Below are 17,987 nucleotides of genomic sequence, written 5' to 3' on the forward strand. Positions count from 1 at the left end.
GGAAGAACATCAGGAACTCAGTTTTGTACCTGAGTTTGTAATACTCAATAGCTAACTAAAGACAGATGTTGAGCAGGCAATTGGATATATGTCTGGAATGAAGGTGAGAGATCTGAGCTACAGATATAATATGGAAATTATGCACATATAAAAAGATAGTAAAATCTTAAGACAGAATATCAAGGAGTGAGCCCAGAGTCACCTTATGTGTAAAAAATAGGGGATGACACCGGGCACGGTGGCTCACGCCTGTAATCCTGAGCCCAGGGTTTCGAGACCAGTCTGGGCAATATGGCGAGACCCCATCTCTACAATAAATCAAAAAATTAGCTGGGCATGGTGGCATGCATCTGTAGTTTCAGCTACTTAGAAGGCTGAAGTGGAAGGATCACCTGAGCCCAGCAGGTCAAGGCTGCAATGGCCGTCACTCCAGCCTGGGTGACAGAGTGAGAATCTAACTAAAAAAGAAAAAAAAAAGATTGGGGATGAGGGTAAGCACAGATAACAGAATAACATGGATGGGCTCGGAAAGCAGAAGGAAAACCATGTGAGTACATGGTGTCCTGAAATCCAAGCAACCAAATTGTAATATAGGAAAGATTCTTCCATTGGGTCAAATATTACTGATAAGTTAAATAATAGGTGGTCAAGAAATTATGTCTTGAGTTACAAAAGGGAAAATGAGTGGTAATCTTCATAAAAATAATTGTTCTAATTCAAGCCCCGACATTCTCCTGGCAGCACACAAAAACACACAAGAGTAATAAATGATACCTGGTAAAACATCACCACATGTCGCGAACACAGCTGTGAGACACTGATATCTCAAGGTTATGAAACCTCACCAAGTTGTTTATACAGTGTGCCAATGTAAGCACATGGTAACAAGTTCAAGAATTAAATTGTCAGACCTCATATATATAGCATTTTAAACATGATCAAGACATGAAATAATACATCTGACCAGGGTATTAAGTCATACATTCAGGGAAGTGTAGAACTAAATGATTCCTTGAACATATCAAGATTATATAAGTTTATTCTCACTTTAGTCATGCTTATCCATAAAGACTGCAGAAATGCTTATCCATAAAGACTGCAGAAAGACTAAATATTTCAAGGGCAAGATTTATTACTAGATAAAAATCATTCAATTCTAGCATATTTCATGGTCCTTGCATATACAAAGTTGTTAGTCATATTGGAAAACTGAATGCTGTAAAGGGAGTCAAAGGGGAGAAGGACAAAAAAAATCTGCTTTTATGAATTGAATGTTTGTCAAATATATTATATAAAGTCACTGTTGAAAAATATGGTGTGGTAGAGACTGCACAGAATAGCTTTTGAAAAAATAACATAATGCCACGCATATGGGTTACCTTTCAAACACCTTGGATTAGCAACACCTTGGATTTAGCACAAGGTTCAACACACTACTGATAGGCCTACTGCCTATTTTTCTATGTAAAGTTTTACTGGAACACAGCCATGCATATTCATGTATTGTCTATGACAGATTTTGGAAGACAACAATAAAGCTCTGTGGCTTATGGTTCACAAAGTCTAACATCTTTACTGCTGGGTTCTTTAGGAAAAACGGTGGCCAGCTTCTGTTTGAGAAGATGAATGATCTCTTGATGTATTTTAACAAATTTGACCCAATATACTAAAATGATTATATGGAATATGGGATCCCATGTGCAATCAATCCCTTGCCAGTACTCAGATAAATTTGAGAATCCAGTATATGAGCATGCAGGCAGTGAGAAAATACAAAATTTGATAAATAGAATTTTGTTGGTGACTAGGCAGAGTGACAATGTAGCAAGTAGCTTACTTATTTTCCCACTTAGCAGATTATTAGGTTTCAAATAAAACTAGCTTAAGATGTGTCATCAAACTAAAGGCTTTAATTACATTTTAATTTTGAAATAATCAGTATATTAGAGACCTAATCTCATTTTTTCATGATTGAGTAATACATTATTGTATGGGTATGACAATTGAACTATTTCCTTATTGATAGGTTTTTAGACTATCTCCAAATTTTTGATATGGCAATTTTAAAGGAAATATTAAAATATCTACATATGAAACTGTAGTGGCCGAGAGTTCGATCCGAGAAACCACCAAGAGCCAATTCCGATGTAAGATCAAGAGAGTCTTTATTTGCAAGCTCGAGCCTGGACCTCTGTTGCCAACCAACGCAGCGGAGTACACCCAGAGGCCCTGACTTCCCTAAGCATGCAACTTTTATTGCGGGTACAGAGGGGAAGGAGCTTGGTGGGGATTTTCCAGACTTGTCATTTTTTGATTGGATGGAGCTGTTAGTGGTTATTGCATGTGCCTGGGATTGGCTCATTTTATTCAAGCCGACCTCGGGCTAATCACAGCCTGTCAACTAGGGAAGTTGCTGAGACATCTGGAATTTTTGGTAACCTCTTATTATCGCCTGATTGGTTGTTGCTAAGGGGTGGTATTTGGTAAGGGGAAGGGTTGAAGCCCAGGCTATAATTTTGCAGTTTTTCCTGTAACTGAAACTTCAAGCAGCTGTAAGCCACACGCTGGCTGAAAGCTAGAAATCTAAAATGGCTGTGCTATTGTTTATAAGCTGATCACACATACTTATTCAAAGTTTTTGTATACCATACTTTTAACACAAGCCTATGATACACCTTGCTATGGTCCTCTCAAAACATATTCATATAGACTTTGTGTACATATACGATATATTCTCACATGTTATATATGTACAACATATATACACATATACATATGTATATCCCAATTATGAATTACATAGAATATATAGTTAATGTCTTTCAACTATGTCTGTATGCATTTACAGAAATCATGTTTTCCTACAGGATCTAGTCCCAGGGCAAGGCTAAATATCCCTAATACAAGTACAAAGTCTGTTCATCATCAAAATTGTCACAAATAGATATGACTTTCATAGTATCATAACAAGAATCCATTGTTCAATATTACGACAGGCTTACCTATGTACTCTTCATTCTCCTACCTGGGAAAAAGCTGCTTATCAGTTTTTCTGCTCTCTCTTTCTTCAATTAATCCATCAACGCCTTTGTCAATGGCAGAATCATCATGTCGGGCGCCTGGGACTTCCATTTCTTTACTTTTGCCCTCCTTCTTGTCTTCTTTAATCTTTAATAAAAATTTGATCATAATGATAATTGTTACTCTGTATAATCAAAATAACTTTTATAATTTCAGGGACTTTATCATTTGATTCACTTTATTTGTCATAATTTTAATCATTAAAAATATTTTGCTTATTTTGTCTCACCACATATTTTATTGTGATAAATTTATAAGGTGTCATAATTCTATCATTAAGATTCTTGTAAATTGTGCTCAACTTCTGTTTAAGCAAAAGAATCCAAATTTTCCAAAACTTTCCAAAATATTATAGCATATACTAAGAGTGTACAATGGTAATTGGACATATTTTAGTATGAGCAAAAACACAAGTAACTCCTTAGAAAACTGATGATTTTTTTTAAACTCTATGGATGACTACAACTTCTTCAGCACTCACTTTTTCAATGAATATGTCTTTAAATCAAAAGATTCTTTTTTACTGTAATGTTTACAGTGCCTATTTTAACAAATGTTATCTCTCTCTATATATATATGTATGTGTTTATTTACTTAAAATTTACCTTGTTCTTTTGCTTCCATCTTTTCTTTGCAAGGTTACAAAACAAACAACTGATTTCAGGCAAATAGTAAGTATGTAAAATATAAGAATATCTGAAATGATTTTTTTATATAAACAGAAAGAGTTGCACTCAGGAGAAAGAAAATACTCTAGTAATGACATCAGAATCCATAACAATATTTAGACCAAGCTTTACGACAGCCAGTGCAAAAATATTCTATTATTTGGTAAAAAGAAGATTCCTCTGCTTTTCTGAGATTGTCTTTTTCAATAAAAACAAGTTTTTACTGCAGGAAAACATTTGGAAAATATTACTGACATCCTTATATGAAGGAAACTCATTTTCAGTGATGGTATTAAACAGCTTTTACAAGTCTTACTACACAGTCACTATATGTTATACTAAGCACTGTCCGGGTGGTAAAGTCATCTGAGTCCTCTCAGGTATGCTGTGTAGTAGACAACATATTAAGTATTTTGTAAAGGAAGCAACTAGGCAAAAAAAAGCCACGTAATTTGCCCAAGCCCATGCAGCTGACCCTCAGTGGAGCCAACCATGAAACCCCAAAATTCTGATTCCAAATCATATGTTTAAGAATATGCTGTGAAACTAATACTTACTTTCAAGTGCTTATACTTGATACAATATCAGATTAATCCATATTATTATTTTCTTTCTGACTCTTACTAGAAATATTAAGTTCCAAATCTTGCAATTTTTTAAAATAAAAAAACTCTATAACTGGGCAAGTTTGGAGACTGACTTTCAATAAATGATATATTTACTTTTTTCTACAGCCATTCATGAACAGGCATTCATTCATGTGTCATCTGTGGATTCATCCATGCCACAAGTATGTAGTGAATGTACATGTCCTTGAGAGTATTAGTCCAGGAAGAGACAATTTTCATACTTTAGAACTTTATAACCCAAAAGTAATCATCTACACTAGGTTGTCAAAAGTTTGCTTTTCAATTGTTCATAAAAATATCCCCCTTTCTCTCCAGGATCTAAACAACTATGAAGTCAACACACCCGATATTTGAGAGTACTTGTATCAGAGACTTTAATATATGTAAATCATCAAGAAAAGCTGAAATTATTTTGAGTATTTTCTAAGTGTTTGTATAATAATAATAATTATTATTATATACATTTTTAAAATCCATGTATAATAGTTTATTTTTAAGTCCTCATTTGCATGTTCAAGTACATGAAATATTTCTTTTCTGAACCAATTCTGAAGCAAAGACCTTGTATCAGAAAACTTTCCATGAATAGAAGTGTGAACAATTCATTTACTGTAAAACTTTAAAGGATAATGTGTCAAGATTTATAATGATGAGACATGCAAACAAAATTCAATTTCATGAACATGTTCTCCTCTACTGGATCATTAACTACAGCATACATACTTACCCTAATAGTTTCCATTTTAAATTTTTCAAAAAGTTTGCTTACATGTCACCTTCTCCAATGATAACACTGTTCTCTGTTGCTTTTCCTGATAAATATTCTCTTAAGAGTTGTCCATCTTCATCCCTGCAGTCTCAGCTCTATGGGGACCACTCATCAAAACTTCTCCAGGTCAAAGACACTCATCTTCATCTTAACCCATTCTGCGACTGCTTTGGCGCTGTAGAGCATTTGCTAGCTTTAGCTGACTACATGCTTTTATCTCCAGAAAAAGTAATCAGGGCTAAACTCCCCCCCAAACTTGCAGATTTGACTGTCCTCCATCCTCATCTATTTCATTTAAACTGCTTTTCTCATTCACCTGAAGCGGATCACCAGTTAGTAAACTGACCTTCTCAGACACTGATGATTATTTTCAGGTCTAATTTTCATTTTTACCTTTCTTTACTTCCTTCATACAAGGCAGGATCACTACTTCAAAAATTCCATGAGAAAACCAGTCTTTTCTGGTAATACTACTGACAAATTTTCAAAAATTTGTAAAATTTCAACTCTTCCTCATCTCGATTCATTTATTAATTCAAAAACAGTTACAAAGTACCAATAGCATTCCTGGAGATGTATATTCCCTGATTTTTAAAAAAAGTAAATATACAACTATGATACACTATGATATATGAGTGTTGACCTATGAAAAGTTAGGTCTGAGTAGAAGGAAGGCTTTCTGAAAGATGCAAAATATAAGAATGAGCTCACAGGCAAAAAAGAATGACAAAAAACCATCCTTATAAACAGAAAATGACCACAAAGGTTTGATATTTGGTATCTAGGCTTTTCCCGGAAACTTGAAAGGAAAAGGATCTAATACATGGAAGCAAATAATATGCGATGACTGCTACATTACACTGAAATGCTAGGTAGCTCAGGTAAATAAAAATAAATACATGCTCATCATAAATATTTGTCCTAATCAGAATTAGATTTATAGTTCAATATAGATCTATTGTTAAATATCGCTACAGGCTTACCTAACATGCTCTTCATTATCCCACCTGGCAAACAGCTAATTATCAATTTTGTCACTCTCCCTTTCTTCAATCAATGCATCAACACCTTTGTCAGCAACAGAATCATCACATAGGTTTTCTGATACTTCCATTTCATTCCTTTTGTGCTTCTTCTTTAGAATGACTTTTATTTTTTCATAGATTTTGTCACTTGACTCAGTTTAACTATCATGATCTTAGTCATTGAAATATTTCGTGTTACTTGAATTTTATGATTATCATATTATTATATGATAATTTGCCATTAGAGTCTCATAAATTGTGCTTAATTTCTGTTTGAGTGAATGAATCAAATTTTACATATTATTTACAGCAAATACTTAGTTTACAGAAGTTGTAACTGGCCATCTTCTTCTATGAGCAAATCACAACTGCTTCTTTTTAAAAAACTGTTTTTTTAAAAGGATACCTTTATCTATGACTGCAGAGCCCAGTATTTGATGTTTCCATCTTTATGACCATGTGTACCCAGTGTTTAAGTCACACATACAAGTGAGTACAACTGCATTCGGTTTTCTGTTTGTGCCTTAATTCACTTGGAATAATGGCCACCAGCTTTACTGCTGCAAAGGGTATGACTTTATTCTTTTTTTCATGGGAGTAGTGTTCTATGATGTAGGTGTACCACATTTTACCTGTCTCATCCACCATTGTTCTGCACCTAGGTTGGTTCCATGTCTTTGCTATTGTGAAGAGTGCTGAGGCAAACAAGCAAATGCAGATGTCTTTTGGGTGAAATGATGTATGTTCCTTTATATTGCTGAGTGAAATGGTAAATCTATTTTTAGTTCTTTGAGAAATCTCTAAAATGCTTTCCACAATGCCTGCAGTAGCTTACATTTCCACCAACAGTGTATGAGTGTTTCCTTTTCTCTGCAATCTCATCAATATTTTTTTTGACACTAGAAATAGCCATTCTGATTGTTGTGAGAGCATATCTCATTTGTGGCATGATCTGCATTTCTCTGATAACTAGTGATGTTGAGCATTTTTCATATATCTCTTGGCTGTCTGTCTTTTTTTTATGAGTATCTGTCCATGTTTTTTGCTCACTTTTTAAATGGGATTATTTGCTTTTGTTTTGTATTGTTTTGGTGTTGATTCAGTTTTCTCATAGATTTGGTTAGGCCTTTGTCACATGCATAGTTTGCAAAATTTTCTCCCATTTGGGAGGCTGTCCACTTACTCCATTGAATGCCTTTTGCTGTGTAGAAGCTCTTTATTTTAATTACGTCACACTTCTTAATTTTTGTTTTTACTGCATTTGCTTTTGAGTATTTGGTCTAAATGTGGTACCTAACCTGCTGTCCAGAGTTTGTTTCCTAGGCTTCTGGGATTTTTACACTTCAAGGGTCTTATATTTAAGTATTTACTCCATCTTGAGTTAATTTTATGTATGGTAAGAGGTAGTTGTCCAGTTTCATCATTCTCCACGTGGCTAGCCAGTTTTTTCAAGACCATTTATAAACAGGATGCCCTTTACCCAATATTTATTTTTGTCGACTTCATCAAAAATCACATCTTTATTTTGGGGTATTTTTATTTGGTTCAGTTCATCTATACATCTATTTTTTGTGCCAATACCATGCTATCTTGGTTACCTTGTAGGTTTGCAGTAAGGTTTGAAGTCTTTTTCCCCCCACTTTGGACTATGCCACACTGCCTTCTTCAATGAATCCAAAAATTAGCAGAACTATACTATGCAGCAATAATCTACTTAGGAAATAATTATCTTGTAAATTATGGACGAAAAGGATATGAAAACAATTCTTTATGGGCATATGCATGGGGAGAAATTAAGTCAAAGCATTCCCTTTTAGGTTTTAACATACTCAAAGCTTATATTTTAAAATAACAATAACAACAACAATAGACAGCATCTTAGAATTAAAAAGTGATTCTGAATCTTTGGTCTTGAGTCTAATTTGGACACTACATCTATAAAATTTATTTATAGAAAAATTCATGAGAACATTTGTTACTGGAAATCTTAAATACATACATGAGTCTATCTCCATTCATATTTTTATAAAAATAAAAGCAATAGCAAAATATTTTTGAAAGGGTTGAAGAAGTTTCAGAAAAAAATTTTAATGAATATATTTGGGTCTACATGTATTTAATTACTTTTTTAACATAACAGCATTTACTCATGGAATAATTTTTAGAGATATATAACCACCTCTGTAATTTTTGAGCAAAAAAATCAAACTGTCATTATTTGTTTACTCTCATGGAGCACTCTCAATAATACCAATACCATTTTCTATGGCTCCATCTGCTGGTTTAGTTGCTCCTACCTATTAAAAAAAAAATCAGAATATTTTGTATGCATTCACTCACCCACTCTGTCATTCAGTAAGACAACATTTATTGTGTCAATCATATCACAGGAACTATCTTGGGAGAAACTGAAAATATTAATACAAGACAAATTCTGCCCTATATTCAAGTGAGGATAAAAATACAGAAAAAATTTAAAGCAATAAGGTACGCATCCCTAGTTCTAAAATTAAAATAAAGTACAGTAAGGGAACAAAAGAAAGAATAATCAGTTCTAACTGGAAAGTTCAGGAACGCTGCCAAGTTAGGGCCATATGCCAAGAGATAGATACTGTAAAGAGTGAGGGTATAAAGAGCTTCTTGACAGGAGAGTCTAAGCAAAAGGATGAGGCATGAAACAACACAGAAAAAGGGGGTCAGCAAAGTAATGTGGTAAAACTGAAACACGGTCAGATGGAATGGTGAAACAGATCAGGCCAAAGCACATATGCCATGCTAGAATATGAACTTTTCCCTTCATGTAATGGGGATCTACTCAATAAGCAGATGAGCTAGATCATTACAAATATGTGTTAATAAGACTGCCATGGCAGCAATGTAAAGACAGAATGAAAATGGGGGGAGGGAGACAAAACTAGAAAACAGTGCTTCAGAATTAGAGGTCAGAGTGAGTTATACTAGCAAGATATGAAAAAGTATAAGAGGGTAGAAAACACAGAATGTGATGAGTTACTCGAGCGGTGAACTGATGAAGAAAGAAAAAGTGCAAGTTTTTTCCCCAGACCACTTCTCTGCCAAATCCTGACTTGTGCCCCACATCTTTAAGATAAAAAATAAAGTGCAGAATTTCCCCTGCTTCAGTATGTCAGTGCTGCTTTACCAGGTGTTATTTACTATGATGTCAAAGTCAGATGACAAAGTACATTTCAAAGACTCAGAAAAGGGTCAAAGAAAATGTCGGCAGTTTGCATATCTCAAACTTGAGAGACACAGAGGACTCAGAAGACAGATCTGGATAAATACATTAAGATAAGCAGTAGTTCATGTTTCTCGGGAAAAGCACATGGTGTCAAGAAGATAAATTCTCTAAGCGCCAGTATCTTATAGGAATGCAGGAGTTTTTAAATGCCTATTTAAAATTAAAGTCTTAGAATATGGTTATTAAGAGTCTCTGCTTTGAGAACCAGTTGCTATTTAGAACATTGTATTCTTCAGTGAGATAGAGTATAAATTGTACGATTAATGAAATGAATTCGAAAACGTAGATGAATCCCTTTGTAATGCAGATTTTGAGAAAGAGAATCTACATTTCTAAATTTACACAATTTATTTTTTTAATTAGAAATGAGGTTTTGTTTTGTTGACAGTCTCTTCTTGAACTCCTGGTCTCAAATGATTCTCTCACCTCAGGTTCCTAGGTAACTGAGACTACTAGTGTGCAACACCAAGCCCAGCTGAATTTTTATATTTTCTAAAATTATTTTGGTCTAACCACAGAACCAAGGATAATAGTAGAGGAAAAGCTCTCTCCTAAAAATTTTATAATGCAAAAATAATATGTCCAAGAAAGAAACAGAAATTATGTACTATGTGCTACATAGTTTGGGAACTGAAAGGCACCAGGGAGATACCATGATTACTATAATAAGAAGTCAGATCCATTAAAGGTTCATTGAGGCCTGAGTATTATAAGTCATTTTAGTATAATAAAGACTCACAGTAAGAATACTTGTTGAAATAAATATTGACCAAAGTTAATATTTTATCTATAGTGGGAAAGCGTTCCCTAATACATTTTCCTGTCACAATTTGTCCATTATTTATTCCAGCCTCCACCCCCCATGAATATTGATCACAGCTATATTATTTACAAAAGCAACAAATAAAAATTAAAAATTAACTACTCACATTTCTATAGCATGTTTTTGTCTGACCAACTTTCCATGGCAAACATAAAAAAATGATGATAGGTAGACCCCTGCTCAGTTTTAAGAGTAAATATGATACAAAACTAGATTCAGTTCAAGAACACTAATTTCACAAAAGACCTTGGTATCATCATCATCTGGTGTAGATCTTGAATCATCACTATCCAGCTTGCCAGAAAGCTTTTAGAAGTAAAAATATACAAAAAAAATTAGTGGGTTAATTTCCTTAAAATAAAAACCTGCCAGTTCACACTCATGTGCCTCCTTCAAGAAACAAAACAAAACAAAAAATCCGGGGAAAGGTCAACTAACTGTATATTAAATAATTAATAATTACATAGACGATGAACCACAGATCTGTGTAGTTCATCAACCTCTGGGCCCTTAGCATGTGAGGTGCTCTAGGGCAACCCTCTGTAAGCTGTGATGGATGTAGATGATACCACATTCCTATCTCCTAAAGACTCTTCCCAGTGGCTCAAATCCTTTCAGCATCTTTCAGTAGAAATCTTCAAGTTTGTCAGTTTCTCCAATTAAACAGAAAAAAAAAAAGCAACAAGCTGTTCAAGGATCCCTTGAGTCCCCTGCTTAATATGCCTTTCTAGATAACTCCCAACCTCCTGTGTCCCCTTCTTTCCTGTAAGTTAGCTCTATCACAATTTCCATCTACCCCATCAATCTGCTCTCTTTTCTAAAACTCTTCTTCCTAGCCAAATCAGTGTTGTTTCTCTTCAAACTTGGCCTTTCCTGTTCATTCATTTCTTACACACTTTCACTGGGTTCACCAGCCAATTTCATTCTTATTCTCTTTCACTGGGTTCACTAGACTCACTCTCATTTCCTATCATTAAAACACTCACTGACCGGATGATAATGAAAGAAGAGAATGCGGCTTTGAATAAAGAAACCTGATCTCAACTCTCATTTCTGCTGATGTCTACATCCAAACAAGTAACTTTATTTCCTTGAGTTTCAGTTTCACATCTAAGCAACCACTTGACCAGAATGCCAAACACAGGCTGGAAGGTATTCTGATTATTCTCTAAGATTTCTAAAACTCTTGAAATTTTTTGTGCTTTCAATTCTGTTTATAGAAAAATGGGGAATACTTAGCTGGCAGGAACGAGAACAATGACAGGACAGAAACACCAAGAAAAGCAGATAAGTAAGTAAAAGATCCAGAAAATAGTACAGAGACATCATGAGAGAAGTAAAAAAAGACGACTTTAGAGGAAAAGAAAAAGCTTCATGGAACTGGGAAGGGTACTAACCTCAAGGGAAATCCAAACAAGGAAGTCAGTATGTAGAGAAATCTATGAGAAATACCCTCTCAACAGATGCTAAATAAAATTAACATAATATGGTCTATACATAGATAACATCACTTACAGTAAAATAATTTTCCTTTAGGACTTATCTGGTCTTCTACATAAAGTAAAACCTATGGGCAAGTGGCTACAGCTAAGTGACATATGCCTAAGACCTCTGATGTTAAAAACAAGGTACTGGTTACCACTGTAATTGTCAAATATATTAAGACAAACTCTTGGACCAATTAGGCTTCTCAGAAAGGCTCTAAAAAAGACTAAACACTTAAATAAATTCGACTTTCTGAATTGACCTCATTTGGACTTGCACCTTGTTCTCAGTGTTACACGGGTTATAATCAATCTATGCAGAGGGGCAACAGAAGGTATCTGAGAGACAGGCAGCCTGATGGTAAAATCATAGGTCACCTGTTTGCTAACTAATCAATAACATCTCTCAACCATATTTGTCTAATTAGTAGAGAGTAGGTTAAAATAGAACAGAGATTTTGCAAAGCTGTGCACTGACTACATGAGGTAATAAATGCCAAGCATAAAATATGTTGCTAGCCCAGAGTAGAACACTGAATAAATATTAGTTGCATTTCTCTGTATTTGAAAAATCTGAGAAACCCTACTTTATCATATAGTCTCCAGAACTCCCATCCACTATGAAAAAAAGTAGAATACACTTCAAATCAACAGTAAAAATATATATATAGGAAATTACAAGCATAAGAGGTAATGGTGGTATGTGCCTGAAATCCTAGGTGCTTGAATGGCTGCGGCAGGGCGATCACTTGAGGAGCCCAGAAGTTTGAGACCAACCTGGGCCAAATAGCTAGACTCCTTCATTTAAAAATGCACACTTTTGGGGCAACCCCTTTGGGTCCCCTCCCACTGTGGGAGCTTTTCTGTCCTCTCAATAAATCCTGCTTTCTAAAAAAAAAAAAAAAAATGCCCACTTTTGTCTATGCTTTAGACCAAGCAGTTTCAACCAGTGGCCTGTGGGCTGCATGTGGCCCACAACAGCTAGGAATGCAGCCCTACAAAATCTTTTAACATCATGTGTTTTTTACCATTTATTTTCTTCATGATCCCATGAAGTTCATAGTCATGCCTCATTCATGACATCACTTTCTGGCAGCACATGCAATTGTGAGTAGCTGTTTTCAATTACGAAGCACATGAAGTGCAAAATTTGAACAGACATTTCTGACAAGCACCTTGGTTTTACAAAAAACAAGGTAAAATTTCCCACTAGTTTTATGTTGTTTTCATTTTTCCCAATGTTCTAATAAAAATATTAAAAATAAAATCAGTCCTATTATGCAGATACACTAACTGTATTATATCATTTATGTGTGGTTCCAGACAGTCCCTCCTTTCTTGATGTGGCCCAAAGCAAAAAGATTACTCAACGTGGTCCAGGGTAGCCAATGGTAGTCAACTTCACCTTAACCCCTCTTTCCTCCTAGGAAACTGGAAGGTGGGCCTGGAAGTCCTCTATCATGCCTTGGTCAATCTAGTGACCAGCTATTATCCTAAAGATAACTAAGGGCTGCCAGCCATCAGTCAATCATTAGCATACACAAAGATGGCACTTTGATATCCTAAGGATTTTTGAATTTGTATGCCCGGAAACAGGAGTTGACAACCAAAACTGTCTTTAACAATATAACATCCACAGTTTTGATTTCAGGGATTCAGTTATCCATGGCCCAAAAATATTAGATGGGCAACTGCAGAAATAATTCAGAAGCTTTAAATAGTGTGCCAATTCGAGGAGCGTGAGGAAATCTCCAGCCATCCTGCTCCATCCCACCTAAAGACATAAATCATCTTTGTCCAGTGTATCCACACTGTATTGCCATCTGCCATGGTCTGCTCCTGATACCCAGTCATTAATATCATTGTGGCTTGGTGAACAAAAATTGCCCAGGGCAGATGATCTTCTTTCCAGTATATCATCACAAGGTCAGTAGTAGTCAACGCCACATCACAATGTCTACCTCATTTACCTCACTCCATCTCACCATTTTGGCATTGTATCACCTCACATCATCACAAGAAAATGGGTTAATACAGTACAAGAAAATATTCTGAGAGACCACATTCACATAAATTTTATTATAGTGTATTGCTGTAATTGTTCTCATTTATTATTAGTTGTCACTGTTAACCTCAAAGTGTGCCTAATTTACACATTGAATGTTATTATAGATATGTATGTACAAGAAAAAACATTGTATATATAGTGTTCATACTATCTGAAGTTTCAGGCATTCGCTGGGTGTCTTAAAATGTGTACCCCACAGTTAAGGGGGCAAAATTGTACTTATTTTATTGTTGCACAACCCAACTTCTCCAGATCTTCAGTTGAAACTGTTCGGTTTAGGATAAAAACACCCTATCACAAGGAAGCTAGGTCTATAGGAACTGTACCTTGAAGCATGGCAAAGCCTAGGAAACAAACCCGGGACAAGGACCCTCGCAAAGACTTTCCATCTGCCAGTGGAGAAGAGCTCAAGAGGTATACATGTAATTACTTTTGCCAGTCTTCTTCTAGGAAAGTCACTGGTAGTTTTATTAGTTCTAGCTATTACACCACATGGTGTAGACAAGGCTCAAATTTACCTGTCATTTTAGCACCCATGGAAAGATCACTCCCTTAAGTGCTTATCCAACTCTGTACAAGACCTCAAATTCAGAGAGAAGCTTAAGAAGGAACACTGGCTAGGTATATCAAGTTGCAAGGAAGTACTTTCTGATACAAAATACACACACGAATACATATAAAACACTATCAACACACTCAAGCTACCAGGATGTGCCAAGCGGAAGGGAGAAAACAAATTATCTTTCACTTCCTGTGAAGCCAAACAATATGACTCTCTCGTCATTTCTCATGACAGAGAATCTAATTGTAAGTGAGCCATGTCATAATAAAATAGACGGTTTTCAAACTCATCCCCAAAGGAAGAGTATCCATGAGGAACATATTTATTATCTACAGATCATCTTGTATTTTCTCCATTGCAAGGTAAGTATGATGCAAGGTAAGTATTCAATATGTAAAGCATATGTCACCAGATTCTTCACTGATGCACACAAAGAAAATGAAAAATCAAAAGCATGGACAAAGAACATCTTAAATATCTTCATTAAATTACCTTGAAGCTTTAACTTTTTTAATAGTCCAAAAGGTTTTCTCTGTATTATTCCAACTAAATGACTCTTCTGGAAAAAGCAAAACTATAAAGACAACTAAAAAATCACTGGTTGCCAAGACTTAGTGGGGAGACAGGGTTGAAAAGACAGAGCATAGAGGATTTATAAGGCAGTGAGTCTATTGAGTATATGATACTACAGTGGCAGACTCATGTCATTATACATTTATCCGACCCCATAGAAAGTACAACACTCACATTGAAACCCTAATATAAACTATGAACTTTGAGTGATTTGTCCATGTAGGTTCAGCATTTGCAACAAATGGACCATACTGGTGGAAGATACTGAAAATGGAAGAAGTTATGCCCATGTGGGAGTCATGAGGTAAACAGAAAAGCTCTGTACCTTCCTCTCAATTGGGTGTGAACCAAAAACTGCTCTAAAAAATGAACTTAATATTTTTTTAAAGATATTTACTGAGCCTGCTATTACCATATATTAGAGCAAGACACAGTTGCCTTGAAATTAAAGATGACTGAAATAAAAGTAACAGAATCTGGGCATTACCACACAAATTAACACATAAGAAAATGCATAAAGCAAATAATTTAGTTACATACTTAGGAAAGAAAATAAACAACAAAAATGATTGAACATTCTATCCTATTTAATAATTATAAACATGGATTTAACACAACATGAATCAGCTGGGTCAGCTATATAATTAAAATAAAGAACAATCTTTATCCTAATTTTAAATCAATAATCATTATGCTTATCTTATCTCATGACTTTTCTAAAAGGCTAATCAGAAAAGAACAGATTACAATTGCCTAATGTTGCCATAGCAATATAGGTGCACATACCTGTTAAGTATTCATCAAAAGTCAAAAATTATCCAGCACTGCAACTTAATATGAATGATGCAACTAAAACAAGCACCATGTTTTGTTATATTATTAAATTATTTGCTATCAAAACAAAATTTTAAGACAACACCAAAAATGAAATAAGGGCTATAATTGTTGTACAGAAAATATTTCACATAGCAGGCATGAGACTGCCATTTTAGAAAGACCTGCTTGCAAATGCTGGTCTTTGGCTGGCATCTGGGAACTTGGAATTGGAATTTCCTAACTGTGAAGCATGGCTTACTATGCCTATAATGTTTGTACAAGAAATGGGATTTACTCTGAACAGCTGCTTCCCTTCCGGGTTTCTGGAATTTTGGTACAGATGCCTATGCCTATGTGACTCATCTCCATTCCAAATTTGGGTTCTGAGTGAGTCTCTAATGAGACTCTGGTACTGGTAGATAGCACTGCCTGTGGGCTGTCAAATTTTGATGCAGGGGAAATTAAGCACATCTTAAAAACTCTACAGGAGATGACTCTCAGAAGTTTGTGCCTGGTTTCCTCCAGACTTCACCACATGCACCTTTTGCCTTTGCTGATTTTGCTTTGTGTCTTTCCACTGTAATAAAGAAAAGCTCTAAGTACTATTATTTGCTGAGTACTGTGAGGCCTTCTAGTGAATCACCAAGGCAGAGGTTGTCTTGGGAACCCCTGACACAGTTGCATTGTATGATTTCCTTTAGTTATTATTCTAGTTAATCTGTGATATATGACTACAATTAGAAGACTACTTTCCAGAATACCTTACTCTAATCTGTTTTTCTTCTTTTTTTTCTTTTTTTCTTTTTTTTTTTTTGAGTTGGAGTCTCACTCTGTCACCTAGACTGGAGTGCAGTGGCCACTCCCAGCCACCGCAGCCTCGACCTGCTGGGCTCCGGCAATCCTTCCACCTCAGCCTTCGTAGCTGGAACTACAGGCGTGCTACCACACCAGTTAATTTTTTATTTATTGTAGAGATGAGGTCTCGCCAAGTTGCCCAGGCAGGTCTCAAGCCCACGGGCTCAGGTAATCCACTCACCTCGGCCTCCCAGAGTGCTGGGATTACAGGCTGAGCCACCGAGCCCAGCCTAATCTGTTTTTCTTGATATGTGCTTAGGAGATTTCTGTATTACTATGTCCACTTGAATAAAGACATAATAGTAATAGATGAAACAATGATGTTAGAAAACAAAGTGAAATAAGCAACAATACTATTTTAACTAGAATAAAATATAGGGAATCTTGATGATTGACAATATGATCAATAGTGTACAAGTTTCTAGAAAGAAAATTACAAAATCACAGTCAATTTTTTCCAACTCAGGAGGGATTAATTCCTTTTTCTCTAATAATTGTGCATCAGGTTGGATGTGATGGCACTCACCTGTATTCCCAGCTCCTTGGGAGGTGAGAGAATCACTTGAGGTCAGGAGTTGAAAGCTGCAGCGCACCATGATCATGCCTATGAATAGCCACTGCACTCCAGCCTGGGCAACAGTGATGCCTCATCCTTAAAAAATGATAATTAATCAAACAAGTTTTCATCCTTCAAGAAACCAAGATGATTACTGAAAAACACACAGACACAAAATATAGCACACAACTATATTAATGATTATAGGGTTGCTTTTATTTGCTTCTGATCTTTTTCTTAATTTCTTATAACATGGTTCACCTATTATAGACAGTTCTTGACAGAAAGTTTGTAAAGTCAACAGAATTGCAACCAAAATGTAGAAGGATTTATTCATCTCTCCTCCAGGAGTGGATTCAATATCTGTGGAGTTATCTTATACATAGATTGCTTAAAGTGTGGAAATCCAATTGATCACATATCCTAGTAAAGTCATAGACAACCAATTTTGAAAGAAATATAATAGCAGAAAAGTGATTCACATTTACACTACATCAGATAAAGCAATTTTTAGTTGACTATCAAGAAGACACTGAAAATCTTGGCAGACCATAATCAGTGCCACTCATGATGACATTGATATGAAGAAGTTTAGCTCTAGGATCTACTAAGAGAATACCAAATATACCCCAGGAGAGGTAGCCAGTTCGCTTAAAAAGAAGCATACACTTTGTCAAGCATACCTATGTTATAAATGTGTTTTAACAGTTATTTCTTTTAGGTATGAAATTCAAAGGGAAGTGATCAAAGTACAATTATCAAAGAAGGTAAATGAGAAGAGAATTGCACCAACATGGATTAAGGTACAGACTTTTCTAC

General features: G+C 35.4%; 1 protein-coding gene across 1 annotated transcript in view; it reads right to left on the minus strand.

Moving 5' to 3' along the window:
• Positions 1 to 17,008: 17,008 nt before the first annotated feature.
• LOC103258692 (protein ZNF738-like) overlaps positions 17,009 to 17,987 on the minus strand; it is a 39,589-nt gene continuing 38,610 nt past the window's right edge. Inside the window, exon 6 of the mRNA XM_021711512.1 lies at positions 17,009 to 17,264. Coding sequence (XP_021567187.1) covers positions 17,260 to 17,264 — 5 coding nt within the window. The 3' untranslated portion in view covers positions 17,009 to 17,259. The remainder of the gene's footprint in view (positions 17,265 to 17,987) is intronic.

This window comes from Carlito syrichta, unplaced genomic scaffold (assembly GCF_000164805.1).
Source record: "Carlito syrichta isolate Samal-C Ts95f unplaced genomic scaffold, Tarsius_syrichta-2.0.1 Scaffold302329, whole genome shotgun sequence".
In the NCBI taxonomy this organism is placed as follows: Eukaryota; Metazoa; Chordata; class Mammalia; order Primates; family Tarsiidae; genus Carlito; species Carlito syrichta.